Below are 20,744 nucleotides of genomic sequence, written 5' to 3' on the forward strand. Positions count from 1 at the left end.
GAGATCTGCGGGCAACTAGCTGACCTTGGCATTAATGATGCTCGTGTTCTATAGAATGCGTGTTCCTCTTTTCTTTCGGAAAGAATGAATGATTGACAGACACTTTGTGTAACTGTCTGTTGTTCACGTGCCGTTGGACAGTTGGTGTGTGTAAGCTTATAATTCAATTTTAGTGCCCGGGAGAGAGTGATGCAAGACACATACTGCAGACATACCACCAATCCAGCCCCTCCCATTTCTTCTCCCACCTCCCATCCCTTCTCCCCCCTCCCATCCCTTCTCCCACCTCCTGCCATTCCCTTCTCCCACCTCCTGCCCTTCCCTTCTCCCCCCTCCCATCCCTTCTCCCCCTCCTGCCCTTCCCTTCTCCAACCTCCTGCCCTTCTCCCCCCTCCCATCCCTTCTCCCCCCTCCCATCCCTTCTCCCACCTCCTGCCCTTCCCTCCCATCCCTTCTCCCCCCTCCTGCCCTTCCCTTCTCACCCTCCCATCCCTTCTCCCCCCTCCCATCCCTTCTCCCCCCTCCTGCCCTTCCCTTCTCACCCCTCCCATCCCTTCTCCCCCGTCCCATCCCTTCTCCCCCCTCCCATCCCTTCTCCCACCTCCTGCCCTTCCCTTCTCCCACCTCCTTCTCTTCCCTTCTCCCACCTCCCATCCCTTCTCCCCCTCCCATCACTTCTCCCCTCGCATCCCTTCTCCCCCTCCTTCTCTTCCCCTTCTCCCACCTCCCATCCCTTCTCCCCCTCCCATCACTTCTCCCCCTCGCATCCCTTCTCCCCCTCCTGCCCTTCCCTTCTCCCCCTCCCATCACTTCTCCCCCTCCCATCCCTTCTCCCCCTCCCATCACTTCTCCCCTCCCATCACTTCTCCCCCTCGCATCCCTTCTCCCCCTCCTGCACTTCCCTTCTCCCCCCTCCTGCCCTTCCCTTCTCCCTCCTCCCATCACTTCTCCCCCCTCACATCCCTTCTCCCCCCTCGCATCCCTTCTCCCCCCTCCCATCCCTTCTCCCACCTCCTGCCCTTCCCTTCTCCCCCTTCTCTGTCCACCACCATCTCCAACCCCTCCGGATGGAAGTTAATTTTACGTCCCCCAGAAATAGGAAAGAACAAGAGACAAAAAACATTAGTGTCAGCAAAAGATTTATAAGACAGAGGAAATGGAGGGCCAGCCATTCTCTATGGTATGTTTCCGCTCAAGGGTCTCTCTCTCTCTCTCTGGTTTACTCTTTCTTTCTCTCCCTCTACTGCTCGCTCACCCACACTTTTCCCCAAGAGCCACTATAAGATAAAGAGTTAATGCCGTCGTACCATATTATCTCCCCTCAAACTAAAACAAGTAAAAAGTGGAAATAGACCACACACGATAAACTCTCTCTCTACCCCCTCGTCTTCTTTGCCAGTGTCAACCCCAGACGGGCGCCTGCACCTGTTGAAAAGTTAGTACATTTGGTTTGTACTTGCTTTATTACTCACATTTATGGAACACCCTTCTTCCTCTCATTATGACTGTTTTATTTGTGTTAATGCCGCTGGTCATTCTCCCAGGCCTGTGCTGAGTCACGGGGACACAGATAGACTAATAAATCATAAGCATCTGATGGATCTAATGTTCTGCAGCCAGGTGTGTGTGTGTGTGTGTGTGTGTGTGTGTGTGTGTGTGTGTGTGTGTGTGTGTGTGTGTGTGTGTGTGTGTGTGTGTGTGTGTGTGTGTGTGTGTGTGTGTGTGTGTGTGTGTGTGTGTGTGTGTGTGTGTGTGTGTGTGTGTGACTGCTGACGGGGGTGAGTATGAGGCGGGAGACGAGATGATTCTGAAAAACCTTCTACTCTTTGCATAATGCTCACACACTGGCACAGACAGAACACACTGTCAAGCTACATGTTTAGAGATGCTACATATGCACATTACTTCCTTCATACCACTGACTAGTATTTCATGACTTACTGAAAGCACTTCTCCATCACTGGAGATAGAGGTATGAATGGACAGAGTTAAGCTTGAATATACTGAAGCGCCATCGGACCCATAGTAACCTGTCACAAGTTTTCACCAAAAGAGGAAATTACATATAATATATCAAGTCACTCAGTTTAACCCCCCTCTGTCACTTTGGAGTTGGTTCATCCCGGTCTGTCATACAAGACAAGTCTCTGACAGTGGGAGGTGAAGCAAGACAAAGAAAACTGTACAAATCTCTCTCTCTCTGTCTCTCTCTCTCAGTCTCTCTCTCTCTCAGTCTCTCTCTCTCAGTCTCTCAGTCTCTCAGTCTCTGTGGGGGGGCTCTTGTCTGTGTGAAGGGGGTGCCCTCCCCTCTTACCCACAGCTCAGAGAGGCAGACAGTAGCAGAAGGAGCAGCAGCAGGGAGGGAGGGGGGCCGATGGAAAGACGGGGGGACACCTCCCCACCCCCAGAACCCAGGTTGGATACCGTGGCCTTCTCAGCATAGAGAGGGATCACGTCAAACTGACCCCCCTCCTCCTCCTCCTCCTCCACATCCTCCTCTTCCTCACTCTGCTCCACCTGAGACAGAGAGAGATATATTGTTAGAAGAGAGGAAGAGAGAAAGAAACAAGGAATGAGAAGAGAGGATGACATGAGGGATGAGTGAAGAGAAGAGAGGATGACATGAGGGATGAGTGAAGAGAAGAGAGGATGACATGAGGGATGAGTGAAGAGAAGAGAGGATGACATGAGGGATGAATGAAGAGAAGAGAGGATGACATGAGGGATGAATGAAGAGAAGAGAGGATGACATGAGGGATGAGTGAGGAGAAGAGAGGATGGAAGGAGAGAGTGGGATAAAGGTAAGTGGAACAATATATTGGTGGTTGAAAAAGAGACAGAGAGAGAGAGAGACAGAGAGAGAGAGAGAGAGAGAGACACAGAGAGAGAGAGAGAGAGAGAGAGAGAGAGAGAGAGAGAGAAAGTGTCTACCTGTGTCTACCTCACTTGCTTTGGCAATGTTAACACATGTTTCCCATGCCTATAAAGCCCTTGAATTGAATTGAATTGAATTGAAAGAGAGAAAGAGACAGAGACACACGACACAGAGAGAGAGAGACAGAGAGAGAGACAGAGAGAGAGAGACACAGAGAGAGACAGACAGAGAGAGAGACAGAGACACAGAGAGAGAGACAGAGAGAGAGAGAGGGAGAGAGAGAGAGAGAGAGACAGAGACAGAGACAGAGAATGGAGAGAGGGATTACAATGTGGAACATGGAGAGGAGGGAAAGAGAGAAAAGAGGGGAGAGACAGTGAAGGAGGGAGGGAGGAAGTAGGAGGAAGGATTAGAGGGGAGAGTGAAGGAGGGGGGGATGGATAGACAGATGGGCATGAATAAATTAATACTTGATTGATGCACTTTCTCTTGCAAACACCTTCATCCTATCCTCTCAGAGAGAGAGAGAGAGAGAGAGCGACAGAAAGAGAGAGAAAAATATGTAGAGAGAGTGAGGAAGAGAGAGGGGAGAAAGAGGAAAAGAGAGATGTAGAGAGGGAGGGGGAGAGAGCGAGTTGTAGTGGGAGAGACAGAATTAAAGACGGAGATAGTGAGAAAGGGAGACAGCCAATGAGAGAGAGAGAGCGAGAAAGAGAGGGTACTGGAATCCCCCTGGTCTAGCTGGCGACGGAGATAATCTCTGGCTGTGTTGAGCATGTGGGAAGCAGTGGAGACACAAAGCGCTTCACTGTCATTCTGATCAATTGACCAAACAGGATTTAGCGGTCAGCCAACAGCAGTCACTCCTGTTGTCACTGGTCATTCCAGAAGCCTCTGGTCAGGGCTCTAAATAAATACAAATCATTTGTAGCACTGGTGCTCCTCATTTTTAAAAGTTAGGAGCACCACATGAAATTCAGGAGCAACAGAAAAATAGATACCTCCATTGGGCCTATATGAATACAACTTACTTTTGAAACACATCTCTTGAAGAATCTTTGCATATACTAGTAAAGTTACCAGGTTGTTAGTATGGCTGTACGATAAGGGCAAAAAATCTAATGACGATTTTTCAATTGGACTTGGCATGTACACGGAGTGGACAAACATCAGGAACACCTGCTCTTTCCATGACAGACTGACCAGGTGAATCCAGGTGAAAGCTATGATCCCTCATTGATGTCACTTGTTAAATCCACTTCAATCAGTGTAGATGAAGGGGGGGGAGACAGGTGAAAGAAGGATTTTTAAGCCTTGAGATAATTGAGACATGGATTGTGTAGTGTGTCATTCAGAGGGTGAATGGGCAAGACAAAATATTAAAGTGCCTTTGAATGGGGTATGATAGTAGGTGCCAAGCGCATCGGTTTGAGTGTGTCAAGAACTGCAACGCTGCTGGGTTTTTCACACTCAACAGTTTCCCCTGTGTGTCACGAATGGTCCACCACCCAAAGGACATCCAGCCAACTTGACACAACTGGCACTGTTTAGTTGCACTGTTGCTCCCAAAATAAAAACCCAGGTCAAACAGGAAAATATTTGGTCACACTTCAGAACCCAGCCTGTGGTCAATTCACCTTTGGTCAATGGTCAGAGTGCTGTACTAGATCGACATATTCAGTACTTGATGTTTATTGTTCAGGGAAAGGGAAATACCTAGTCAGTTGTACAACTGAATGTATTCAACTGAAATGTGTCTGCTGCATTTAGTAATGAGTAATGATAAGTAGTATTGAGTAATGTTAGGTAGTATTGGATAATATTGGGTAATGTTAATTCATTTTTGGTAATGCTGAGTAATGATAGGTACTATTGGGTAATGTTGAGTAATGATAGGTAGTATTGGGGAATGTTGAGTTATGATAAGTAGTATTGGGGAATGTTGAGTAATGATAGGTACTATTGGGTAATGTTGAGTAATGTCAGTTAGTACTGGGGAATGTTGAGTTATGATAGGTAGTATTGGGGAATGTTGAGTTATGATAGGTACTATTGGGTAATGTTGAGTAATGATAGATAGTATTGGGTAATGTTGAGTAATGATAGGTACTATTGGGTAATGTTGAGTAATGATAAGTAGTATTGGGTAATGTTGAGTAATGATAGGTAGTATTGGGTAATGCTGAGTAGTGATTGGTTATATTGGGAAATGCTGAGTAATGTTAGGTAGTATTGGGTAATGTTGAGTAGTAGTCCTTCTGTAGCTCAGTTGGTAGAGCATGGCGCTTGTAACGCCAGGGTAGTGGGTTCGATTCCCGGGACCACCCATACGTAGAATGTATGCACACATGACTGTAAGTCGCTTTGGATAAAAGCGTCCGCTAAATGGCATATATTATTATATTATTATTATAGTCCTCACAGCGTTGTTGCTGAGCTCATCCTGGGCGTTGTTGCTGAACTCATTCTGCTGGTCCAAGGGGGAGGGGCGAGAGGGCGGGGGAAAAGTGATCTCCACTGGCCGAGGGGAGGAGCTACCCATGGTACTGATGGAGTTCTCTGTGAGACAGACAAATAGACACATTACATTACATAATGTGTGTGTGTATTCACATCCGTGCATGAGAGCGAGTGTGTGTCTGAGTGTTTAACTATTTGACAGATTGATGGATTGCAGTGTCAAGCAGTAAATTGATTGTTTGCCTCGTGTAAAGTGCATTGATTGATTGGTCTGACAATTGCTTGATTGACATACAGTTGAAGTCGGAAGTTTACATACACCTTAGCCAAATACATTTAAACTCAGTTTTTCACAAATCCTGACATTTAATCCTAGAATAAATTCCCTGTTTTAGGTCAGTTAGGATCACCACTTCATTTTAAGAATGTGAAATGCCAGAATATTAGTAAAGAGAATGATTTATTTCAGCTTTTATTTTATTTATTTAATTCCCAGTGGGTCAGAAGTTTACATACACTCAATTAGTATTTGGTAGCATTGCCTTCAAATTGTTTAACTTGGGTCAAACGTTTCAGGTAGCCTTCCACAAGCTTCCCACAATAAATTGGGTGAATTTTGGCCCATTCCTCCTGACACAGCTGGTGTAACTGAGTCAGGTTTGTAGGCCTCCTTGCTCGTGCATGCTTTTTCAGTTCTGCCCACATATTTTTGATAGGATTGAGGTCAGGGCTTTGTGATGGCCACTCCAATACCTTGACTTTGTTGTCCTTAAGCCATTTTGCCACAACTCTGGAAGTATGCTTGGGGTCATTGTCCATTTGGAAGATCCATTTGCAACCAAGCTTTAACTTCCTGACTGATGTCTTGAGATGTTGCTTCAATATATCCACATAATTGTCTTTCCTCATGATGCCATCTATTTTGTGAAGTGCACCAGTCCCTCCTGCAGCAAAGCACCCCCACAACATGATGCTGCCACCCCCATGCTTCACGGTTGTGTTGTTCGGCTTGCAAGCCTCCCCTTTTTCCTCCAAACACAATGATGGTCATTATGGCCAAACAGTTTTATTTTTGCTTCATCAGACCAGAGGACATTTCTCCAAAAAGTACGATCTTGGTCCCCATGTGCAGTTGCAAACCGTAGTCTGGCATTTTTATGGCGGTTTTGGAGCAGTGGCTTCTTCCTTGCTGAATGGCCTTTCAGGTTATGTCGATATAGGACTTGTTTTACTGTGGATATAGATAGTTTTGTACCTGTTTCCTCCAGCATCTTCACTAGGTCCATTGCTGTTGTTCTGGGATTGATTTGAACTTTTCACACCAAAGTACGTTCATCTCTAGGAGACAGAACGCGTCTCCTTCCTGAGCGGTATGACGGCTGCGTGGTCCCATGGTGTTTATACTTGCGTACTATTGTTTGTACAGATGAACGTGGTACCTTCAGGCTTTTGGAAATTGCTCCCAAGGATGAACCAGACTTGTGGAGGTCTACAATTTTATTTTCTGTGGTCTTGGCTGATTTCTATTGATTTTCCCATGATGTCAAGCAAAGAGGCACTGAGTTTGACGGTCGGCCTTGAAATACATCCACAGGTACACCTCAAATTGACTCAAACTATGTCAATTTGCCTATCAGAAGCTTATAAAGCCATGAAATAATTTTCTGGAATTTTCCAAGCTGTTTAAAGGCACAGTCAACTTAGTGTATGTAAAACTTCTGACCCACTGGAATTGTGATACAGTGAATTATAAGTGAAATAATCTGTCTATAAACAATTGTTGGAAAAATGACGAAGAAAATGCCAAAACTATAGTGGTTGAAAAATGAGTTTTAATGTGTATGTAAACTTCCGACATCAACTGTACATACTCATATGGGTGACGAACAGACTAACCCAGACAGGGGTTGTTGGTGAACATGTGCTGAATCCTCAGGCAGTCCTGCCATTGGTTGCCACTGCCCTCGCAGTTGCACCACAAGTCCACATCCACAGTGCTGTTGCTGACGTAGTTGGGGGTCATGATGGTGCCTGGAGGGGGGGGTCAAAGGTTACCGAAGTCAACTCCTACTGCAAAAGTTCCTAAGGCTGGCCCACTGACACAGCCCTGACACGATCCGCTAACACACTCTCTGTCATCTTTATCATTCTCTATTTTCTTTTAGTCTCTCTCCTCCCTCATCTCATCCCTCTCCATCCTTCATATTTAGCTGCATCCCCCTTTCTCCTCAAGCCTCGTGAAACCAGACTGACTTCTTTCACCCCTCCCTCTCTCACTCGCTCTCTTACCGATCAGTCCGGCGTAGGATTTGAGGCACACAGCTCCACTCTCTCTGATACAGCCAGAAGGGGAATGGCCAGAGGGCTGGCAGTTATGCTGGAAATCAGCCAGTCTGGACCTGAATCACACACACACAGACACACAGACACACACACACACAAATGAGAGTGCTTCTAGGAGCAAAAAGGTTTGTGTTTTGTGTGTGTACATATAGTGTTTGTCTGACCTGCAGAGTTGGTCCCTCCTGCAGAAGCTCTGCAGAAGCAGACAGTTGGGCTGTATCCAGTCTCTCTCCTGGTAGGAACAGGAAGGGACGATGGTCTTCCTGCGTCTCTCCCCACACAGTTTGTCAGTACAGGGGCAGAACAGCAACCCCAGGCTGTACTCCTCCGGAACGCGCTCCAGGAAGCGCCGCAGCGCCCGGTGGCACTTCTGCCTGTTGCAGTGGTCCGAGCCTGGGGCATGCTTGGTGCAGGCCAGGACGTACTCAGACCTCAGGGAACCACATTTCTCATACAGACCACAGTCCTGGGCTGCCTTCAGACATACGTTCTGTCCATCTAAAAGAAGAGAGGAGGCTGAGAGAGAGGGGGATGGGGAAAGATAGAGGTGGATAGATATAGAGACAGGTATGGGGAAGGAGAGAGAGAGAGAAGGGGAGAGAGAGAGAGAGAGAGAGAGAGAGAGAGAGAGAGAGAGAGAGAGAGAGAGAGAGAGAGAGAGAAAGGGAGAGAAAGAGAGAAAGGGAGAGAGAGAGAGAGAGAGAGAGAGAGAGAGAGAGAGAGAGAGAGAGGAAGAAGAGGAGCGTCAGAGAGAGAAAGAAAGGGGAGAGAAAGTGAAAATCTGGTCACTTGAGTGCTGTAGAGATGAGTGGATTGATTGGTGATAGGGTTTAGGAGTGTATTGATCAGGAGTGCCTGAGGGTAATAAATGATTGTGCTGCAGCCTACCTGCTGCCACTAAGGAGGCCATTCGAGAAGACTCCACTGGCGAGTCCTCATAGGGAGACACCTCAAAGTCATCATAACCTTCATGGTCACAGAGGAGAACATCACATTACAACCTAATAATAATAACATGGGAGGCAGCGTCATATTACAACCTAACATCATGATATCACATCGCAACCTAAACATAACAAATGCAGGAGAGATCACCACATAATCTGAAAAGAACATGACAGTAGACCGAATCGCATCATAATCTCCCAACACCACAGGAGACAGAATCGCAACATAATCAAACACACACGGAAGCATCACATCATAACAGGGACTCAAAGCACTCAGCCAACATCTCATTAAAACATCACACACCTGCTACCAACATCATAATAACACCTAGTCTAAATTCCATCATGGGTACATTTACCATTCATGAGGGTCAGATGAGCCATCAGGGGACCGGTCACCTGACCCTATAAAGATGGCTGTGTTCCCCATACTGTACTGTCTTTAGTCATCCTATTTAGCTAGCCTGCCTAAGTATGCTGCAGAGCTGTCTGACGATCATTTTACTAGTTCTTCAAAGTAGGTGAGGTATACTGTCACAAAAGGTCTCTGTCCCTCTCATTGTTGTGTATATCCCTCTCTCATGTGTTCTGTGTATCTAACCTAACGTGGCAGGCATAAAAGTATATCCTTCCAGAGATCTGTATATAATGACGAGATGCTCATTTCTCTCCCAAAGGCAGGAAAGCAGGCTAGGTTTAGGTCCAAAATAAGCCCATAGAAACGCATTGGTCTTATTTTTGGACTGATTTTGGCGAGTGAAACCTCTCACTTCAACTTTTCCTCTCTGAGCCGGAAAAAAACTGCCACACGAAGATTTGGATTTTGGTAATTGTTGTTAACCATTAAAGTCATGTCTAAGCGATATGGAATTGTTTTAAGAAGGCCATACCAAGGATCATTTAGTTCTTTGATTTTGAATTTTAAGACCCTTTGAAGAATACTATTTATTTATTTTTACAATTATATAGAACCGAGGCAGCACAGAGAGGACACAACTAGTCACTAGTGCAGGCAGGCGAACCTCTGTGCCCAGTCCAGAACCCCCCCCTCTCAGTCTGACTGTACTTATATTGCGACCCAGGGAGAAAGGGACAGACAAGAACTGCCACAGGCTTTCCAAGAGAAAGTACATTACAAACTCAGAAACCAAGGTGACCCCTCAAGCCTCAGTGCAATGTCTGAAACCACCAAGAGACTCCGAGCTTAGCACGGAAGCTGAGCCCCTCAACACAAGCGACGAAGACGAGCTACAATCTCAACAATTGAGAACCTCTGCCCCAGGTTCCCTTAAGGCAGCAGCAGACCAACTAAAGTCTAGGGCATCTCTCTCTGCAGGTCAAGTACAAGCCTATTCAAGCAGCTCCAACCAGTCATCCCCAGAAGGAGATATAATTTCGGACCAGCTTTGAATGCTACCACAACCCTTGAGTTCAGTATACAGGCTAGCAGCTCAGCTAGTTTACCCTCAGCTCTTTCCAGGTCTAGATCAACTGGCCCAATCCCAGTTCCTAGGAGCTCCCAGTACCTTTCAGACATTAACTGCTCTGGACTCGGCTCAGGCAATCTACCCTCTGCTAATACCTGACCTGTACCCAACCATGGCCCCAAGAAAAGGAGCCAATAGGCATTTACTCCAGCCATCAAAGATCTTCTCATGGGGCGGCCGGAGCCGTTCATGCCCCAAGGAGCACGAGTTCGGGAGTCGACTGGGCAGCCAAGATGGTCACTTTCTCTGCCAACCAGTAACCGTGGTCAACTACTGCCTACCCGAGCTGCAACAGTCAACCACAACAGCTCAGCCAGAACATGGCCTTGCAGCAAGTAATCTGTCCATACAGCCCCAGGAAGTGCTACAGATGACTTGAGTCCGATGGGAATAATTAATTAGCTGCACTACTTCCCGGGGCGGCTGTTCATGAATTCTTCAACGTGAATACACTAGATGGCCAAGATTGCCTCCTGGTCAGTTGACCCATCAGGTGACCTGTCATCCGACCCTATAAAGATGGCTACACTGAACAAAAATATAAACACAAAATGTAAAGTGTTGGTCCCATGTGGGACCAACACTGGGACCAACACTTTACATGTTGTGTTTATATTTTTGGTCAGTGTAGTTAGATTGTACTCACACCATGTAATTAGTTCAGATCTGGAACATGATTCTAATTAGCCTAATTAAAGAAATACACTGCTGAAGTTGCTTTTAATACCACACTAGAGTAGAGTTGAAGTGTACTGAGACTAAAGACTAAGTTGTGTGTGGATGCTAATGAGCTGAAATAAAAGATCTCAGAAAAGTTCCATAAGCACAAAAAGCTTATTTCTTTCAAATTCTGTGCACAAATTTGGTTACATCCCTGTTAGTGAGCATTTCTGCTTTGCCAAGATAATCCATTCACCTGACAGGTGTGGCATATCAAGAAACGGATTAAACAGCATGATCATTACACAGGTGCACCTTGTGCTGGGGCTATAAAGGCCACTCTAAAATGTGCAGTTTTGTCACACAACACAATGTCACAGATGTCTCAAGCTTTGAGTGAGTGTGCAATTGGCAAGCTGACTGCAGGAATGTCCACCAGAGCTGTTGCCAGAGAATTTAATGTAGATTTTTCTACCATAAGCCGCCTGCAACATCATTTTAGAATATTTGGCAGAACTTCCAACCGGCCTCACAACCTCAGACCACATCTAACCACGCCAGCCCAGGACCTCCACATCTGGCTTCTTCAACTGCGGGATCGTCTGAGACCAGCCGCCCGGACAGCTGATGAAACTGAGGAGTATTTCTGTTTCTGTCTGTAATAAAGCCCTTAAGTGGGGAAAAACTCATTCTGATTGGCTGGGACTGGCTCCACAGTGGGTTGGCCTACGCCCTCCCAGGCCCACTCAAGGATGCGCCCCTGCACAGTCATGTGACAACCGTAGATTAGGGCATCATTTATTTATTTCAATTGACTGATTTCTTTACATGAACTGTAACTCAGTAAAATCATTGAATCATTGTTGCATGTTGCGTTTATATTTTTGTTCAGTATATAAATCTACTAATCTGTTCATGTAAATCCCTGTGTACTGTTTTCCTTAATGACACGGTAGGGGAGAGAACTCTGTTCTGTGTTAGAGAAGAGTGCTGTGTAATTACCGTATGCATGGTGACTAACGGAGCATGGGGGATAGCTCCATTAGCTGTCATTAACTCTCACTGACGGTGAGTCCCAAATGGTACCCAATTCCATATATATATATATATTAGTGCACTACTTTTGACCAGGTCCTATGGGGAATAGTGTGCCCATTATATAGGGAATAGGGTGCCATTTGGGACACAAGCCTGATAGTCAGATGCGTGGCCATGCAGTGACTGTAGCATCAGTGGCAAAACACGGTGGCTATAGGGATGTGTCACAGAGGATGGCCAGGGGTCTAACGTAGTATTGGCCAAATGGTGGGTCAAGAACCAATGGTACTAAAAAATGTAAACTGCCCCCTTCCCTCTTCAAGCTAGTAATCAAACATACACACTTTGTGACACACACGCGCGTCTACACCTACCACGTTGTTTTTTATAAACTCATACACACACACGCGCGGATACACACTCACCCTGCAGGATCCTGATGCTCCAGTAGACTTTGAGGCAGTGCTCCTCTCTGCGTGCGCCGCGCTGACACTTGCAGGCCAACAGAGGGAGGTAGTGCAGGCCACTCAGGGCCTCCAGGCACTCTATGCTGGCCTTGTTCCCCAGCGGAGCCAACGCCTCCTCGGATGAACAGTACTCCAGGGTCATGTACAGCTCCTTACACCGGGGGTCTTCCTTACACCCCCTCTCTGCCTCCACACAGTCTACAAAGCCAAGGGGGAGGGGTGACAAGGAGGGGACCACACCTACAGAAAAGAGGGCGGAGGAGAAAGAGGGGAGGAGGAGAATGGTCAGCCATCGTATTGGGATGAGTAGCTGTTCCAAACATTTCTAAATGGTCCACTCAATATGGTGGACAGGGGGAACCCACCACGGAGTGTTGCTTAAAAAGGGCGTGTCCCTTCTAGTATCCCTTATGACTTCCATACAAGTACTTTCACTCTGTGAACCCATTGATTTGTATTTGGGCTGAATGCACTGACGTTAAATATGAAAAGCCAATACTGGATGTACGAGTCTTTCTCTACCGTATCTCATTTCCATGGATGAGAAGGCATTGTCTTCGAGTGAATCAAAAGCCAGAGTTTACAGTGTGAGGTTTCATATTTGGGAAATACCTCCTATTTTACTCCAGAAATGTTCTGCGTGATATTTTCGGCTGCTTTCGACTGTTATTTGTAAACCAATACAAAATTCTCCCTTGGTAAAATGCAATGTTTTACGCACAAACCTACAGACACACTAACGTTTTCCGATTACAGTCATTTAAAAACTCACCGGAGAGAGAGAAAGCGAGACAGAGACAAACACCGTTTGGCGACACACACCAATCAGAACCTTGCTGGCTAGGACACACTCACAGTGTGAGCCGCAATCAGCATGTGCTGAAAAACACGCACACACAACCAGAGAGGAACCCTTTTATGTCTGACTCCTGCTGTGAGGGGGACTGTGGGCACGGAGTCTATCATTATTACAAAAACACAATACCACACATCCACAGGAGGGGGGTACAGCAATCTGTCTGTGACACACACTAGATCAGGGTATCCCAAACTCGGTCCTGGGGCCTCACCTGGGTACGAGTTCTGTTTTTTCGCCCGAGCACTACACAGCGGATTTAAATAGTCAGTTAGGAAACCCTGCACCCGATGGCTGAAGTGGTTATGCAAAAGGAGCTTCATATTCAACAGAGCAACATATTTAAATCGAATGTGTTGAGTTTCAGGAAGCAGACTACCCGAGACTCTGGGTACAACGTAGATCAATGGGAGAACGTAAATGGAATAAATATAAAGTACGGCGGGGTCGTAAGAACGCTTAAAGGGGCAATCAGCAGTTGCTACATCCATTTCTCGACTCCTAAATGAATGATATGTACCCATCGATTCTTCAAGAATATAACTTTTATAAAAGCTTCATAAGCTTAGTTCAACTGTCGTATCCCCCGTCAGAACCCCAAAATATGAGCTTGTTTTACTCCAATGTCTGTAAACAAAGAAAATGTAAACAAATACTATATAGCCTTAAAACATGGTTAAAACTATAAATATTGATATGATGGATGGTCATTCCTTGCATCCATAGCTCTGTCTATGTATTTGAGAGTGATTACATTTATCCAGCCCTCAGCATTTCACCAAACCAGCGGTGAGGAAGCCGCTTTGTTACTGTTTCTACTGCAGATTGTCGCTTTAAACACTAGAGCACCAACTACAGGTAGAGGGAGAAGACAAATTACCCATGTCACATAAAAAACAGCAAACTCAGACTTTCCCCCTGAACTAGTCACACGTTGCCATACACATACCAGGTGAATCACTCACAATCACATGACGTCACATTGACCTTATCACCTTTTGAAAGAAGTTGAGGGGACCCGTATGTATGTGGTTGGTAAGGCATTATAAATGGTGAAACCCGTTTTAACAGCAAGCTATAAAGCATTACACCTGTAGGGTTTAAATGTTACCATTTTACATGTAACTGATCCTGGGCCAGTTCTGATGTGTCGTTCATTAATGGTTAGGGATAGGTCATGGATTGGGAGAGCTGTCTCAAGATCAGTGGTTATGGATGCAGTGCAGTGGAGTGCGATCCCAAAGTTCATATGAGGGAGCAGTGAGGTATGATGTCATGGAGTCCCTGTGTGTACAGCAGAATGGGCAAATTAAAGAGTTTCAGTGAAGACAGACACACACACACACACACAAACAGGGTGAATCTCCCAGCCAAGGAGGCAAAAGCCCAACACACCATCTGTTACTCCTGTGTTAGAGTTCCAAATCATAGTTATCAACAAAAACATACATACAACCCCAAGCTACCCCATGGATGCACACAACCACTAGACGGTCACACACACACACACACACACACACACACACACACACACACACACACACACACACACACACACACACACACACACACACACACACACACACACACACACACACACACACACACACACACACACACACCTCTTCTGTCCCCATATGCACACACAATCCGTATTCCAAACAAATCCTGTGTGCTATCAATCCTATCATCAAATCAAAGTTAATTGGTCACGTACACAGTTTAGCAGATGTTAAAGCGGGTGCAGCGAAATGCTTGTGTTGCCAGCTCCAAAAACAAGTACACAAAAAATAAATCATCAAAAACTGGAAACAAGAAATCAGGAATGTCAGAATGAATCCAGTTAACAACACAAACAACACTATCAGTAATCCAAATGCAGTCTACAGCACCAGTCAAATGTTTGGACACACCTACTCTTACAAGGGTTTTTCTTGATTATTTACTATTTTCTACATTGTAGAATAATAGTGAAGACATCAACACTATGAAATTACACATGTGGAATCATGTAGTAAATAAAAAAGTATTAAACAAATATTTAAGTAGCCATCCTTTACCTTTATGACAGCTTTGCACACTCTTGGCATTCTCTCAACCAGCTTCAACTGGAATGCTTTTCCAACAGTCTTGAAGGAGTTCCCACATATGCTGAGCACTTGTTGGCTGTTTTTCATTCACTCTGCGGTACAACTCATACCAAACCATCTCAATTGGGTTGAGGTTGGGTAATTGTGGAGGCCAGATCATCTGATGCAGCACTCCATCACTCTCCTTCTTGGTCAAATAGCCCTTACACTTGTGTTTCCTGGCCCAAACAAGTCTCTTCTTATTATTGGTGCCCTTTAGTAGTGGTCTGTATGCAGCAATTCTACAATGAAAGGCTGATTCACACAGTCTCCTCTGAACAGTTGATGTTGAGATGTGACTGTTACTTGAACACTGTGAAGCATTTATTTGGGCTGAAATTTCTTAGGCTGGTAACTCTAAATTATTCTCTGCAGCAGAGATAACTCTGGGTCTTCCTTTCCTGTGGCAGTCATCATGAGAGCCAGTTTCATCATAGCATTTGATGGTTTTTAGACTGCACACAAAGTTCATGAAATTTTCTGGATTTACTGACCATGTCTTAAAGAAATGATGGACTGTAATTTCTCTTTGCTGATCTTGCCATAATATGTCCTTGGTCTTTTACAAAATAGGGCTATCGCAGTCGATGTTCCAATTCATCCCAAAGGTGTTCGATGGGGTTGAGGTCAAACCACTGTGCAGGCCAGTCAAGTTCTTCCACACCAATCTCGACAAATAATTTATGTATGAACCTCGCTTTGTGCACAGAAAACGGCCTTCCCCAAACTGTTACCACAAAGTTGGAAGCACAAAATCGTCTAGAATTTCATTGTATACTGTAGCGTTATGATTTCCCTTCACTGGAACTAAGGGGCCTAGCCCAAACCATGAAAAACATCCCCAGACCATTATTTCTCCTCCACCAAACTTTACAGTTGGCACTATGCACTGGGGCAGGTAGCCTTCTCCTGGCATCCGCCAAACCCAGATTCATCCATTGGACTACCAGATGGTGAAGCGGGATTCATCACTCCAGACAATGCGTTTCCACTGCTCCAGAGTCCAATTACGGCACGCTTGGCATTGTGCATAGTGATCTTAGGCTTGTGTGCGGCTGCTCGGCCATGGAAACCCATTTCATGAAGCTCCCGACTAACAGTTCTTGTTCTGACATTGCTTCCTGTGGCAGTTTGGAATTTGGCAGTAAGTGTGGCAGTAAGGGAAGCTCTAGTACAGTTGAAATTTGACAAACTGACTTGTTAGAAAGTTGGTATCCTATGACAGTGCCACATTGAAAGTCACTGAACTTTTCGGTAAGGCCATTCTACTGCCAATGTTTGTCTATGGAGATTGCATGGCTGTGTGCTCGATTTTATACACCTGACAGCAACGGTGTAGCTAAAATACCCAAATTCATATTTATATATTCACTCATTTGAAGGGGTGTCCAAATACTTTTGTGTACATAGTGTGTTCATGTTAGTGACACTGAAAAATCATTTGAAAATAGCCTCCTGTTGCTAGCAGAATAACTTTACAATTAAAATGTTGTGTGTAAAATAGTTTGTCATTTTGGCTAAACCGCCCCTTGCACTGCCCTGCCTTGCATAGTTGTTTCGGTGCACTCTAAAAATGAGGGTTTCAATAAGGGTTCTTCTAAGATCCTCAAAGTTCTTTGAAGAACCTTAGGGTCTTGGCACTGAAAAATGCCCCCAAAAGATTATTCCAAGAGCCCCAAATGAGGTGGGGTTCATCAAGGAACCTCCTTAGTTGGTTGGGATTTTTGTAGAAACTTAACTGCCCAACTGAAACATTTGGATTTCAAAGTACAGCCGGTGCAGGAACTTAACCCAAAAATGTAAAGATATCCTAAATTTAAGGTAAATTTGTATGATAATTGTATGATATAAATTGATGATACCATCTATCTTTTTTTATAATTGTTCAAATCTTCCTAAAATGGAAAATGGACACCATTCAATCAAAAAAGAGGTAAGAATATATAGCTGTATTGGGTGCAGACGACTGAACTGCTCACTTTGTGTCTGCCGGTACACAGAGGAGGAGGCATACAAAGACATGTCAATTGGTATTGGTAGGTTATGCAGATCCTCCTCCCTTACCTCATTGATGAAAATATCCCATAGGCCTCTACATTATGGACAAGGTATATGTATGAAAACCATTAACAGTGTTTTTCATTCACATTTACCACAAATATTGTGTTATTGTTATGCATATTATTAATAATAATATGGGAGGGGAGTAGTTCAAAAATAAACGGCAAATGTTATTTGAGGATTCATTCAAATGGGTTATTTGAATAACCCTTTAAAAAGGGCTCTACGAAGAATTTATAAGGGTTCCCCCAGTTTCAATTTGCAGAACCCCTAAAGGACACTCCAGGAACCTTTTATTTTTAGAGTGTATGCTTTGTAAGGAAAGTATTCCCATCATCTGCTCTGTTGGCAAAGTATTCCCATAGTTCGCATCTGGAGCCAGTTTTGTCAATAAACTGCGGGCGTGGAAGTATGTTTTCGTTAGAAGAAGCCATGCAGTCGGCATTTTCTCTCTCTTGCTTGCTTCTCAAAAGTGTTTTGCGCTGCGTCAGCCTGGCTAATTTACTACTGCCCCCCTTGAGAAGAGTCTGACAAATTACTAGACAGACTCGTCATCTCATTCCGTAGGCTATGACACATTTGACGGAAGTAGGTTAACCTAAAGAAACAGATCTTCTAGTAACGAACCGTTTTTCATGTTATAGTATCGAAAGAGTCAACGGCAGTTTCTGTATAGGCCGACCGTGCAACTTGAAGCGGGCAGAGAATATTGAAATGAAACAACAGGGAGCAGGGTCCGACCTTTCAAAGAGCGCGTCCTCGCGCTAGCTTGTGGCTCTACGTCTTACAGGAACGCGTTCACCGGCCAAGCACAAGCACTGTCGTGCATGCGAGGTCCGATCACTTCCGACACCAATGTAATGAAACAGCAGGGAGCAGGTCTCGAACCCTCGACCTTCGAGCCCGAGATCCGTCGCGCTATTGACTGTGCCGCAAAAGCATGCTCGTGCGGCAGAGTCGATTTCCGCGCTTATAAACCCATCGTTACAATACCTTTTCATTTCCCATGCATGCCATTTTCTTTCCCTTGGCTGAATTTTTTTATATGAGGAATTTATAAAGGAGTTTTCAGCTAGCTGTTTATCTGCAGTTGACCTTTGCCAAAGCCCTCTTGTTCAACCCCAGCCTCCCGCTGTGCAGTAAAATCACCTCTGATGGAGACACCTGTCACCTCTGTGTGTGTGTGTGTGTGTGTGTGTGTGTGTGTGTGTGTGTGTGTGTGTGTGTGTGTGTGTGTGTGTGTGTGTGTGTGTGTGTGTGTGTGTGTGTGTGTGTGTGTGTGTGTGTGTGCGTGTGCGTGTGCGTGTGCGTGTGTGTGTGTGACCCGCTGGGCTGTCAAAACTTAATGCGCACCCCGCGGTGCGGCGCCCGGTCCCAGTGTCTGCCTCTGCGGCTACTCAAACACACCTGGACGCATATCTGGCGGCCATACGCACCTGTGCGCCGATAAGACGTCAACCACGATTCCGCTGTTTGCACACAGGCATCGGTTGAGTGCGCTTCCTCATTGAACAACAACGTGACCATTTATTCTGATGTGCGGTTGGAGGTGAGCTGAATTTATATTAAGATTTCTTTTTTTTTTAAGAAAGAGACCTGCAAGCCAGAAAGGTGTTTGCGTAAATCAAACCACGCTCACTCGGGCGAGGGAGAAACGGACAACCCACAGATGATATACAATCCGACCCCTGGGACTGTCGTTTACACCAGCACACCAAAAACACAATCATTAACACGGCTAATAAATAAAACGGTCGATCCGCGGGGGAATTATTTGTGTAGCGGCACCAACTCACAGAATATCAATTTCAGAATATCAAAAACGAGTGGTTTTAGCGATCATCAGCCTTTGTCCCAAGACTGGAAATAATTTCTAAAATATTTGAATTAATCCAAAGTTTAAATTCAAGTGGTTTCTACAGTCTCTCTTTTCACTAAATATTAATGTTGTCATAAAATGTTTATTAAGAGCAGTTTATGTAGCCTAGAAGATCAATGAATAGGTTTAATACATTTATTCATTGCAGAGCATATTAGAAGCCATGCCTGCATCCAAAGCTCACTGAAAACGCGCATTTTAACCATCATGTAAAATGGTGTTATGGGGGTAATTAGCCTTATTACGAATTGAAATCATCAAATACTTAAATTAGATGAGTAAATGTGTCATGATTTCCTATAAAACCCAGATGCTAAAAAACTAATTGTAAGGTCAGAGTAGACCAGCGTGTAGCTTGAATGACTGACGGCAAAAATGTATGTAACAGCATGGATATCTTCCTTCATTTTACCTCGTATGAAGATGTTGAGCAGTATTCCGAGGAGCAACATCTCCGTTATGAGTCGGGCGGAGCACAGGGACACGGGAAGGGAGAGTAAATTGGACGTTGTGCGTTTGGTCCGCCACCGCTCTATTTGCCCGCAAACCGACCCGCGTCACTCCGCTCAACGTTACATCCAACGGGAGTCAGTCACCACCGTTCTGGGAACAAGTTGCAGGTGTATGGTCCTGTATAACGATTAATTCCTTAGATTGCACTGGCCGAGAACCCAGCTCAGATAGATTAACTGTCACCACCGCCAAAGTGTAGCGCGTGCCCTGTAGACTGAATACAATGAACCAAGACTCCAAAACTATTTACAGCTGTGAAACATCAGCTTACTCTGCATCCAAAGATAGATGTTCTCGAATGTTGACACTGGCTCTCGCCATTTCTGTCTCGACAGTGGCACGATAGGAGCCCGTCCACATGCTGCTGCCTGAGACCGTGAAGATGACAGATCCCTCCTCCTCGCGCTCGTCAGTTCACTGTGCGACAGTGTGTTATATGACTTTTACAGACGCGTCCTGAAGAAGAAGTGCTCAGGCAGGGCGACGGGGGCATAGTGGTGTTAGTTAGTTAGTTAGTTAGTTAGTTAGTTAGTTAGTTAGTTAGTTAGTGGTGTAGGGCTACTGTAGTAGGCTGGACATATTCGAGTTTGGCCATAATTTCAAGCTAAATAGGATTTCATGGTCGTTTGTATTTCATGTGTCAAGCCAATCAATTTCAGCCAATCTATTTACATCCACGTAAATATTGCCCTTTCGACTAATGGACTTACTGTCAAGCCAAACCATCCCTTTTTATTGCCTGACAAACTATTTTATTCTATGTATTCTATTGATGCCATGCAGTGTCATTCTATTATACAATCTATTCTAATCTTTTGTATTTTGTTCTATTCAGGGGGTTGGCTGTGTAATGTGTAAGTAGAGAAGAGGCTCGGGAGGTTTATGGCTGGGCAGCCATAAATAATCATGACAGAAGCGATGAGTGGAGGATCATGAGTCTTTCAATTATTCACACAATTTCATAATTGGCAGAATCACTGCCTGAACACCTGTGTGAGTTTACGATCTAAAATCTGCATATTCTAA

At 45.1% G+C, this 20,744-nt stretch overlaps 1 protein-coding gene across 1 annotated transcript; it reads right to left on the minus strand.

Moving 5' to 3' along the window:
* Positions 1–1,048: 1,048 nt before the first annotated feature.
* LOC118384031 (GDNF family receptor alpha-4-like) lies at positions 1,049–20,125 on the minus strand. Its single transcript, XM_052509567.1, has 8 exons — positions 19,618–20,125; positions 12,239–12,520; positions 8,567–8,644; positions 7,843–8,194; positions 7,625–7,734; positions 7,232–7,366; positions 5,298–5,434; positions 1,049–2,517 (listed from the first exon to the last, which is right to left on the minus strand). Exons 1-8 carry the CDS (start codon positions 19,655–19,657, stop codon positions 2,311–2,313), a joined length of 1,341 nt encoding a protein of 446 aa, XP_052365527.1. The 5' UTR covers positions 19,658–20,125; the 3' UTR covers positions 1,049–2,310.
* Positions 20,126–20,744: the final 619 nt, after the last annotated feature.

This window comes from Oncorhynchus keta, chromosome 4, assembly GCF_023373465.1.
Source record: "Oncorhynchus keta strain PuntledgeMale-10-30-2019 chromosome 4, Oket_V2, whole genome shotgun sequence".
Classification (NCBI taxonomy): domain Eukaryota; kingdom Metazoa; phylum Chordata; class Actinopteri; order Salmoniformes; family Salmonidae; genus Oncorhynchus; species Oncorhynchus keta.